Below are 11,921 nucleotides of genomic sequence, written 5' to 3'. Positions count from 1 at the left end.
TTTTACATCTTTTTCATAAAATTGTTATCAATTTCATCATCTATTTAATTTTTTTCATTTTTATATTAAATAAAAATTTAAAAACTAAAAAATTATATTTATACATTAATTTTAATTATATTAAAATTTATGTAGGGTATTACGCATAATATAGACTTTGTGTAATAGTCAAACTCTTCATTTTTGTCCAGTCGAGATTATATTCAAGTTGAGATTGTAGTAGATAAATTTAAAAGAGAAGGAACATAACTTTATACTTCGTTAATTTACTACGTGATGATTTTGTTGTAAAAAAAAAAATAGAAGTCATGATATCTTTTCACTTAAGATTAGATCTTTCTGTCAGTATAGAAAAAATATAACTTCATACTTTATTGATTTACTACGTGATGATTTTATTTAAAAAAATAGATATCATGATATCTTTTTTACTAAAGATTGAATTTTTCTACCAGTGAAGAAAGAATATAAATTTATACATTGTTGATTAATTACATGATGATTTTGTTGAAAAAATAAAAGCTATGGTATTTTTTTCACTTAAAATTTAGTCTTTTTATTAGGTGCTATATTTGTGGCTTTATAGAGTATTCACATTTGGCATATGCCGAGTTGTATTATTTCAAAATTTGTTCGTATTTAAATGATACATTTACGATGAATAATAAGAGAAATAATAGTAAGGGTTTCTATTTATTTACTATCAAAATATTTATTTTTATCCTAATTATTAAATATTTAACCATTTTTGTTGATTTTAATTAGTTCAATAATTATAACTTTATTTAAAAATGTTAACTTAATAAATTAAAGTATATTCGTTAAAAATTTTAATAAAAAATATTTAGGTGAAAAATAGTTTTTTTTTTTTTAAATTTTAAAAATTGGATTTTAATAAAAATAATATTTTTTTTTTAAATTAATTTATTCAAATAAAAAAACACAAAACGACAAATCTACCTGCATAATACTTCACTGGATGGAAATTCCCTCCCATTTGATACACAACAAATAAAATTCTCAACTTTCGCTCTCTGTAATTCCATTGATGCGTTTCCCTTTCTCTTTCTTCTTCGCTCCGAACCCAATCAAAACCGCACTCTTCTTCCCTACTCGCATTCACGCTCTCCGCTTCGACTCGCTTCGATCTCGCTGTATCGACTCGTTGTCACCCCCTCGCACGGCGTCGATTCCAATGGCAGCGGGGATTACCTCTAAGTCGGCATCTTCCATCACCGCCAGTACGGAGGAAGGGACTGCGGGAAGATTATGGATCAAGTTCAGAAGAGAGTCTGTTTTTGCCATGTACTCTCCTTTCTCTCTCTGTTTGGCTTCCGGGACTCTCAGAATCGAGACTTTCCGGCATTATATCGCTCAAGATGTTCATTTCCTTAAGGCCTTTGCTCAAGCGTGAGTTTATGTTCTTTTCTCTCTTCTTCTTGTTTTCTTTTTCTTTTTAGTGTTGTCTTCTGCCTCTTTTTTTCTTGCTTGCTGGGAAGGTGGAAAGAAATTAGGTGCTGAATCAGGTCCCGGAGTTATATATGTTTTTATATATTTGAAATTATAGTTTCGAATTGGTTCCTTAGCAAGTGTTGCACCTTAGAATTTCTTAATTTTCTTTGTTTTGTTCAACGGATGATATTTTGGGGGCTTTTCCGAGTTTTCTGTCTATATTTATGGAATTTGGTCGTCCATTTCAAATTATAAGTTCATATTGAATGACATGTTTCTCGGACACGTCTGGGTGCTGATTGAAGTAGAGGTTGACCAACAAATAGTCATGTAGTTTAGATCATACGAGACTCTTCGTGTTGGTGAATCGAGATTGAATCTTATAATCATCTCATCTCAACAAAGGTAGTAGTGGTTAAGGGAGAAACTTCAATGATTTTGATTTTAATTTTAATTTTTAATTAATTTGGAAAGAAATTAATAATGCATGTACATGTCTCAAGTACTTCCGGATGATTGGATGTGATCTCTAGATTGTTTGAGAAATTAACAACTGAAGAAAGTATGCTCAAGATTGTCTTGGTAATCAAGAATGTCAGATTTTTAGTTTTTCTTTCCTTGCAATCGGGACGGCCAAATTCGTTTTTTTATAGAAAGACGAGTCAGATTAAATTAAACTTGCTATTGGAATATTTTTATTTTATTTTCTTTCCATTATTTCTTCCAGCTTTCCAAGAATACCAATATGAGGATTAGAGTAGATTATTTGGGAAAATTGGGTACTATGTACGAGGTGGTCCGTTATACTTTTAGAAACATAGTAAAAAATACAAGAAGTTACTGGAGAGGTCTATGTAAAAATAGGGGGCTAAACTTACAATTTCATTCTTTTCTGTTTAATTAGGTATGAATTGGCAGAAGACTGTGCTGATGATGATGATGCAAAGCTATCAATCACTGAATTGAGAAAGAATGTGTTGGATGAGTTAAGAATGCACAATTCATTAGCACAGGTATTACAGAAGGACTTATTTTCTTCTATGCCTCAAACATTGTCTAAAATTTTGTCAAACTTGAGGTGAAGGAAAGAAAAAGTTAATGCTTGAATCATATTTACGCTTTACCTAGTAAGTCTATGAACTTGCGCGCAATCAAATGGCTACAGTAGATTTTCCTTGGATGGGCTTCCATCTAAAGATTTTATTATGTCACCAAATATTATAACATATGCATATATAGTTCTTTGGGAGCTTTCTTGATTTTTTTTGTTTGCTTTTCAAAATAACCATTAGAGAAGTCTATCAAGTTTGATACTGATGGGTGTTCCATTGGTTGGTCTTGGCTTTGCTGTGAACTTACCCGCAGGGATTAGGGGTGCACTTCGTTCAACCATTTTAGGTTACTGATGGTAATGGTTTTTACACTAGTTTAGAGTTTTTGATGCCACAGATTGGTCATGTGGAATTCACCACTAGAAGAGGGACTAATTTATATTTACATCGTGTGCTTATGGTCATCAATTCGGTTTTAGGATAAAAGGAAATAAAATTTTGAGATTCTCAGGTTATTGGAGGTTGCTGTCACAATCCGAGAATACAAGGGAAAAGATGAGAATGATAGTAGGGGATCCAAGCAAGTGTCGAGCCAAGGGAATGTGACGTGTCTAGTGATTTAGATTTGACAGAGGATGAATGAAATAAATGGTTCCCAGCTTTAGAAAATGGTTTTTCTTTAGATTCCCATTCTGTTATGTTTGCTTCCTTGCAATTCAAGTAGGGTTTGTCTTAGTTTTTCTGATGTAAGTATAAAAGAAAATTTTAGCCTGATCTTCAGGAAAGGCAATAGTACCAGAATCAAGTCTAACCTAATTCAGCAATTCTTTGTGAGTTTGCAGGATTTCTCCCCCTTATTCTTCTCTCCTCTCTATTTATCTTCTTCTCTCTATTCTCTTATCCCCTCTATCTATTCTCTTCTACTTTCTTGTTCTCTTTTGCTGGTTCTATGGCTGGAGTACATGTCAAAGCTCTTGACAGTCGCTGGGGTCTGTTATCTTAGAGTGGGAATCTAGAGACTGCAATTATAATGTCTTAAATGCATCTCTTTTATCGTTGTTCTTCTATTTTCCTTTCTGACGATTGATTTTCCTTCTTGATTTAATCTTAAGCTTGTAGATGATGTTTTCTTTCTCATCAGAAAACTAACACTATAATTTAAGATCGATGTGATGCAGCTGCCTATTGAAAATGGTGGTACTTATAAAATTTACTGTTGCATTAAGCTTGTATTCAGACATTTATCATCAACTTTGTTAGGCTGCATCAGGGGTTAAGGGCAACCCCATCTTAACTGTTGTGAATTCTTGTTTCATCTATAATGTCAAGGAGTATATGGAGAACCTGAAATACTATACCTTGATGTGAATTTGTGTTCCAATTTTGAAAACAAATCATGAAAAAGAATTGGGAATGGGAGTGGTGTGTAGGTCTTCAGTGAAATTTTATAACCTTGCACATGCTTTTAGCTGTTTAGGCGTGGAACACTGGCGTGTATCAGTAGTGACTCTCAATGACGAAGCCATACTGTATCCTATACGGAAAGAAGGCAGAATTTAAAATATTGATTAGTTGTTTGGTATTGCTTCTTTGTCTCAACTTTATTTGCTATATTGATTGTAGCTGTTAGTTCGTGCCACTTATTGCTCCATTATGCAACATGCAAGACTTGGGAGTTGATCTTATGAGTCATCAAATTAATTAATTGTCTAGGCTTGGGTGGTATTATCTGATTGTTTTCGTTCATATCTTTTGACAAAAAGGAGTTTAAGCTGTAAGGGACTGTGAAGAAGTATCAGAAATTATTGGGTGAGAAAAGAGCTTACAAATAGATTGAGTTTGACCTATTAGGCAGTAGAGCATTTATCAAATTAATCAGAGCGAATAAAACTTCTGGAATTTAAATTTTACTTATTTTGTGAATGAAATACTTTGAGAGGATGAGAACAAATAGGCGACTATTGGTAGGAATATATCTTCTCCAGTTAGTTTGAGAAACAATGCGACTTTTCATTTTACAACTTTTGGAGGTTCCTACAGTTCGTAGGATATTTAAAATGCAGATGGTTCAAGTGTTTTCTTATCACACCCAGTGAGGACCAACTGCCGTAGAACCATAGTCTACAATGTTGTTTCTATGAGATGGTTGGTTGACTACTTCATCAAATAGTAAAAGAAAATTTGCTGTCTAAATCAGAATCTAGCTCCTGGATGCTGTCTAACTTCTCATGGTATGGGTGTCTGGATTGTGTAGGAATGGGGTTTGGACCTTTCTAAAGAATACAACATTAACTCTGCAACAGTGAAGTATACTGAATTTTTGTTAGCAACAGCTTCTGGGAAGGTTGAAGGAGTAAAAGCTCCTGGCAAACTTGCTACTCCATTTGAGAAGACTAAAGTTGCAGCTTACATTTTGGCTGCCATGACACCTTGCATGAGGTTATATGCCTTTTTGGGTAAGGAGTTTGAGACATTTCTAGATTCTAATGGAGAGAATAGCCCCTACAAGAAGTGGATTAACAATTACTCTTCTGAAGGCTTTCAGGTACATCTTTTCAGCTGGGATTTTTTCTTTTGAAAAAAAAAAAATGGTCCATCTGATTGTTCTTGGCTTATTGTAAGACTTGGAGGAAAATACAATTATGAAAATGAATGGTCTTCTAAGTCCTACAGCTCAACTATTGTATTGTTTGAATTTAGGCATCAGCTCGGCAAACTGAGGACTTGGTCGATAAACTTAGTGTCTCCTTGACAGGCGAGGAACTAGACATCATTGAAAATCTCTATCACCAAGCTATGAAACTTGAAATAGAATTCTTCTATGCTCAGCCACTTGCTCAACCTACTGTAGTTCCTTTGACTAAAGAGCATAACCCTGCAGAAGACAGGCTTATGCTATTTTCTGATTTTGATTTGACTTGTACTGTTGTTGATTCCTCTGCCGTTTTGGCAGAGATTGCCATAGTAACAGCTCCAAAATCTGATCAGAATCAACCTGAAAACCAAATTTCCCGTATGTCATCAGCTGAGCTGAGGAATACATGGGCTCTCCTTTCTAAGCAGTATACTGAAGAGTATGAAGAGTGCATAAAAAGTATTATGCCTTCTGAGAAAGGTAAAGTAATTTACTACTGCTGCACGGTCTTGTTGCAGTTTTAATAGTTCTGCTCTTTGTTTCAGCTTATTTGAAGTGTTTCAGGGAAGATGGGGATGACATTATAATCTGTTCTGTTTGGTTTTATTTTCGGGTTTTGCAGTCAAGGAATTCAACTATGAGGCTCTACACAAAGCGCTTGAGCAACTTTCAGACTTTGAGAGAAGAGCAAATTCTAGAGTGATTGAGTCTGGGGTGCTCAAGGGTCTAAATCTTGAAGATATTAAACGAACTGGGGAACGCTTGATTCTTCACGATGGCTGTGCTGAGTTCTTTCAGAAGATTGTAAAGAAAGAAAATCTAAATGCAAATTTCCATGTACTTTCATATTGTTGGTGCGGGGATCTCATCAGAGCAGCTTTTTCTTCAGGTATGCTATTTTCTTATCGGATTTATAGAGAAAGAAGTCATAAGATACTATAAAACCAATGAAGTCTTGGCTCAGTGACCAGACATGCAACTGAGAAGGGAGGGTCTTGGCTTGTGTTTCCAACCATTTGTTTTTTTATTGCTTGAATATATAAGGTTTCATTTACTACATGAAAATACTTTTTGATTTTCATTTTCGAAATTTATGTGTTATACATGTTTTTACTAATGAAAGAATGTAAGAGTTGTGTGATTGTAAAATAATTAAGCACGAAATAAAATACTTTTTAAGAAAATACTAAACATAATATCTTGGAAATTTCAAACATTATTGTCATTTCCATAATCATTTTTTCATTGTTAACTGACATTTATATTTTTGTGAATAAAATACTTGTAAGTTCAAAAAAATAAAAATTTGAAAATATTTTCATCATCCAATTGGTCTCTAGAATTTTCATTTATGCAATACAAAAGATTGCAAACAAAAGAACTGAGTTTTACCACGTTAATATACACTTCCATTCAACACAGTTCAATATCATTTAATGTATTTGCTTTATTCTTTTTCTAAAACTTGAACTCATGTAGGTGAATAGAAGGCTTTTACATTGTATGCTATAGTTCTTGGAAGTTTTGCTTCTCTAATGGAAAGAAATTTTTGGTTTTTATATGGAAAAAGAAAAATGTTATAAACAAGACACCAAGAGATGCTACCCATGTGAAGGAAGCATTTAAACATAAGCCAAGTATCGATTAGTTTCTCATATCTCCATTAAGGAGAGGATGGTCTTGAGACAGAATAGATAAGGCTTAGAACCGATATTCCTAATTGAATCAGAAGCAGTGCTAATAGCCGAAAAATTCCTACTTTCCCTTTCCTATATGATCCAAAGAGTTGCCAAAGAAATAGGGAGCTTCTTCCAGAACTTTCCACATTGCAGTGCATTCCTACCCCAAATCATATGAACCACCACTATGCCTTAGCTTATCTGAGAAAAGTTCAGAAGACGTAATGGGAGAATCCCCCAACTCACTAGGCTCCGGAAACCAAAGAAGGGCATGGTTGGGGGATAATTCTCATGAAGATGTGGGGCAGATATTGACCTGAATTCTTCCTCTCCTCCCCAAGTTGTCAATGATTAGGACCCTTCCTCAAGTGAGCCTTTGGGCCAAGATAGTCATTCAGCGAGAAGCTTTACTTTTCTAAATCTACTTCCAAGGGAGTCTAAAAGCAACATGATTATGGGCTAAGGTTTTGGTAGTTCGTGAGGACACACCATTCTTCAAAGGGGATCAGATTAGGAAGTGACTCTCGTTTGCAAGGAACTAATGAGCAGACTATTGAGCTAACGATACTAGATCATCCACCTCCCAGTCATTCGGATGTCAGTAGAGTTGAATGTTCTTAGTTAGAATTTCTAAAACCACTCAAATGATTCATTCGGGCCTTTCTTGTTAGGCTGAATATGTCCAGAGATGGTCTTTGAGGTGTTTTTCACCATACCAAAAACTCTCCCATAACCTTGGAAGACAACTGTTAGAGACTGTAAAGTGAATCAGATCTGCCACAGGGCTCAAACTCTTACTAATCTACCTCCATAACCTAGTGTGATTAGCTCATCCAGTTCTACACATCCTCCAACTTCTTCTAGCAATTGATATTTAGCAGTGACCTCCCACCAAAGATTCTCTTAAGACATGAATTTAGTACTGATATGGAGGCCTATCTAGCCCAGAAAAGATCTAATGCCTAGGAATTGCAGTAGTCCTGTGAACCACAGGCATTTGAACTGCCCTGTTCAGGTTTGAATGCAATGTTTTTCTTAAAAATCATTCTGGTTAGGCCTTTGTATTAGAACATTTTTGATCGGGTCATGCTTGGGTGTTGATACTATTTAACTGATCCAAACTGAAAGTTGATATGTATATATATTTATTTGAGAATATATGAAACTATAAATTAGTAGCAATATAGTAGATATATTTATTTATAGATGTTTTCATATCAGATATTTTGATTACACGTATTTTTACATAATATATTTGTTGTTTATTTAAGATTTTTATATTCTTATAAAGTTTGAGATAGGCCAAGTGCGGTTTATTTTAAATGCCAGGCGAGGTAGGCCAAGCTGAATACTGATATTTTTTAAACCTAATAGTTTACATTGATTCAAGCATATAAAACTAAAATCAGAGGAAGGGGGAAGCGGACGGAGGGGGAGGAGGAGGATCCTTCACATTGCCATCCCTACTATTAACCTAGTTCTGAGGAGGAAGATGTCCTTGATAATTGCCCAAGTCAACAAAGTGGTTGCTCTTTTGGTCAGTATCTGCTCCATAAGAACCAACATTAATAGAAACCAACCATTTTGCGACTTTGCCAAGGATGAAGGGAAGGGACAAAATAGATCAGGGTATTTGATAGGTACTTTTGGTGCGAGTGAGCCTTCTACCACAGAAAGATAGTTCTTTTCTAGCTTGCCAGCCTCTTCTCCATCTTGCAAATGATAGGGTCCTAGAAACTTTGGTCTTTGAAGTTAGTGCCTGGAATTTGAGCATCTCTTCTACTGTTCATTTACCCAAGGGCACCGACTCCCTTTTTCTCAGTCATAGATCTCTCAGACGGCCTCGGGATGCATCTAAAAACTCATCAAATATGTCTTTTTTGGTTTACAAAAAGCAGTGTGTAATTCGCGTCGTTTAATGAGAAAAGTTATGGTTACTAACTCAGACCTTTTATTATTTGTGGCAAAATTTAGTTCTTGTGTTTATAAAATAGGGCATTATTTGAGATTTGTCTAGTTGTAAAATAATTTCATTAGTCGTGGCAAAAGTTAGTTCTTGTGTTTATGAAAATAGGGCGTTATTTGAGATTCATCTAGTTGTAAAATAGGAGTGGTTTTTTTTTTCCATTTCAGATCAGGTTTCTTTATGTGATAGAAAAGAAAGGTATACTTGCAATTTTCTTCCTGGGATATGAAAGCCTGTATTATTATCCTGCATTTCTGTCGTTGATAGAATGTGTTGATAGGCTGTTTTTTTATTAATCAGGCAGATTTGAACTGGGGAAAGCATTTTGCAGCTCCCTGGCCAGCTGCTCAGTCATTTAGCCAAAATGATACAAACTAGACCCAAATTCGGGAAAATTTGGAACTATTAACAATTGACTCTAAATGCATGACCTCCATTGGGATGGCATGTCTCCTCTGCAACTATGTACGCTTTGTAGGGTATGTTAAGTTACATGGATGCTATCTTGACTTGCTAAAACAAAGCAGCACATAGTTGCATAATCGAGCCATCTGTGGGATGTTGCAGGCTCAATTATTACTTGTAAAACTTAACCTGATGCCTATTTTTAAAAATATTAATTTCATGTTCGGTGTTGTTTCTTTGTCTCAATGCTAGTTCGCCATACGGATTATAGCTGTTAGTTCATGCCATTCGCATGTGATCCATTATGCAACATGAGACTTGTGGTTGATCTTGTGAGTCATCAAAATCATTGATTTTCTAGGCTTGCATGGTACTATTTAATTGTTTTTGCTCGTAATTTTTGGTAGAAAGGAGTTTAAGTTCAACCTATATAAGGCAGGAGAGCATGTATCAAATTAATCAGAATGAGTAGATCTTGTGGAATTTAAAAATTTTACTTATATTGTTTTAAGTTTCAAAGAAGTACTGTTTGACACCGAGATGATTGGCCAAATTACTCTAACTGATAAATGTTCTTTTCAAACAGCATAGATCCGTTTTTTGTTTGCTCAAGTAATATTGTTCATCTATTCATATTTCATTCTATATTTTATTAGTAATCTCTCTTTCTTGCCACATTTCTGAGGAATGGTTTTACACATATTTTTTCTTTCGTCATGAAAGTAGGTTGGTACTCCATTGCTGATCACTTGCCTACTTAAGAATTGATAGCTAAAGGCATGTGGTATTGCCAAAATTTCAATGTCTGATATGTGGAGCTAAAATTGAGAGTTCAAGCAACAGTGCTGTGTATTTTAGCATCGTTGCCAATTCTCTCAATGTTAGGGTTTATTGGCCTTTTAATTCAATACCCTTGTTTATTGGTTTTGAATGGTGATTAGAGATTTTTCAGTAATTATTTACTTGTTTTAAACAGGTTTAGATGGTTTCAATGTACATGCGAATGAGCTGAAGTTTGAAGAATCTATGTCCACGGGTGAAATCATAAAGAAGATGGAATCTCCCATTGACAAGGTTCATGCTTTCGAGGACATTTTAAAGAAGTGCAGTAATGACAGAAAGAACTTGACTGTTTATATTGGAGACTCGGTGGGTGACCTGCTTTGTTTGCTTGAGGCAGATATTGGAATTGTGATTGGATCTAGTTCAAGCCTAAGGAGAGTGGGGAGTCAGTTTGGTGTCTCTTTTGTCCCATTATTTACTGGCTTGGTTAAGCAACAGAAAGAATATGTTGAAGGGAGGTCTAATTGGAAGGGCCTTTCTGGGACTCTTTATACAGCTTCAAGCTGGGCTGAAATACATGCCTTCATAGTTGGTTGGTAGAATCATTTTTAAAGGGAATATAAAGATACAATTTGGTGGCTGATTTTATTAGAGCCACATCTGCTGTTCTCCCCCTTTTGTTATTCTACAGTGTACGCAACATCTACCAATACAAAAATGGTATATACATATATATGTATCTCCCTTTTCGTTTACCCCAAATAAAACTGTTACGCTAGCTTATGACATTTCTTTTGTACATCATTTGACAGATATCAAGAAGTTTCTTTCCGGTAACTATGCTAGTGGGAATTCTACCCGAGCACATCCAGATTGATATGCGAGGTGAAATATTTAGATACATGTCTAAACGGTCTTTACTTTTCCGATATTTTGTTGGGATACGAATTTGGAAAACATAGCATGTTGATTTTCAGTTAAAACTTAAACTGGATTTTCTGATGCCTGAGTAAGTTAATGCTGGCTGTTCTTTCATTCTTCAGCACCTTTTCACTGCAAGAGGGGGGGGGGGGGGTTTAGTCCTTGTTTGGTGATTGAAAATTTCTTAATAATAAATTATGTACAATATCTGTTGTGTACTGAATTGATTGTGGGAGAGAGAATATGTGCTTTTGAAGGTAGATGGATCCAAATAAGAATCTGTAAGACATGCATTTTTATCTCAAAATACCTCAGTAATGTAAGCATTGTTTTTACATCTTTTTACTGATTATGATCCATAAAGAGTGCATGGATTGTTATTATGGTAATTAAATTTGAGGAATATATAAGTTTTAAGTTAATATAAAATATACAATTATTAGAATATATTATATTATAAAATATAAAAGTACTGTCATTTACATGAACTCAAAATTTTATTAAGAAATAGAAAAGGCATGTCAACTGTCAAGCAACCAGACAAACTACATATTTCTTTTCTTTTCTTTTTTCTTGCCAGCCAAACACTGCCATGTGGACTGTACGGACGAGTAGGCTAACCTAAGTGGTCCTAACAAAATCACGGATCTCACAGAAAGTTCTTTTGAAGAGTCAAATGTGTAAGTAAAGTAATCATCATTCTTTCAAGTCTTTAGTGGATTCCATAGAGATATATATATATATATGTATGTATATGTGTATTAGTCATATTGGATTATATTATCATATCCAGAAGAATCTAATTAAGTTAGTTCACTTTAGATTAAAAATAATAATAAAAAAAGGTGCGCTCTCATCTTAGTTTGAAATCAAAGTTTTAAATACATCAAGTTGATTAATATGAAAGAACGTATTTGAATTTTTTTTTTTTTTTTTTGGAAAAGGAATAAATTCTAATGTCCAAATATTAGTTTAGCAATATTTTATTATTATTATTAAAATTGCAAAAAATATTTTTATAATTAAAA

General features: G+C 34.3%; 1 protein-coding gene across 2 annotated transcripts; it reads left to right on the top strand.

Moving 5' to 3' along the window:
• Positions 1-989: 989 nt before the first annotated feature.
• On the top strand, positions 990-11,696 carry LOC110814959 (bifunctional TH2 protein, mitochondrial). Of its 2 annotated transcripts, XM_088222757.1 has the most exons (8): positions 990-1,410; positions 2,357-2,465; positions 4,759-5,049; positions 5,205-5,619; positions 5,762-6,028; positions 10,166-10,692; positions 10,785-10,857; positions 11,474-11,696. In XM_088222757.1, the coding sequence occupies exons 1-6, from the start codon at positions 1,049-1,051 to the stop codon at positions 10,570-10,572; spliced, it is 1,851 nt and encodes a 616-aa protein (XP_088078883.1). In that variant the 5' UTR covers positions 990-1,048; the 3' UTR covers positions 10,573-10,692; positions 10,785-10,857; positions 11,474-11,696. The 2 variants fall into 2 exon arrangements, with proteins under 2 accessions (XP_088078883.1, XP_021898250.2); XM_022042558.2 differs by lacking the exon at positions 11,474-11,696 and having other exon boundaries at positions 10,785-11,238.
• Positions 11,697-11,921: the final 225 nt, after the last annotated feature.

Source organism: Carica papaya, chromosome 6 (assembly GCF_054855325.1).
Source record: "Carica papaya isolate Zhongbai chromosome 6, ASM5485532v1, whole genome shotgun sequence".
Lineage (NCBI taxonomy): Eukaryota > Viridiplantae > Streptophyta > Magnoliopsida > Brassicales > Caricaceae > Carica > Carica papaya.
Note: the sequence above shows the minus strand (reverse complement) of the source record. Positions and strands in the feature narration are given on the sequence as shown.

Bases quoted from the DNA above. Each gene is read 5' to 3' on its own strand.
- LOC110814959 (XM_088222757.1), top strand. From the start codon at position 1,049: ATGCGTTTCCCTTTCTCTTTCTTCTTCGCTCCGAACCCAATCAAAACC. The intron at 1,411-2,356 runs GTGAGTTTATGT...CTGTTTAATTAG, and splicing joins CTTAAGGCCTTTGCTCAAGC to GTATGAATTGGCAGAAGACT. The intron at 6,029-10,165 runs GTATGCTATTTT...TGTTTTAAACAG, and splicing joins CAGAGCAGCTTTTTCTTCAG to GTTTAGATGGTTTCAATGTA.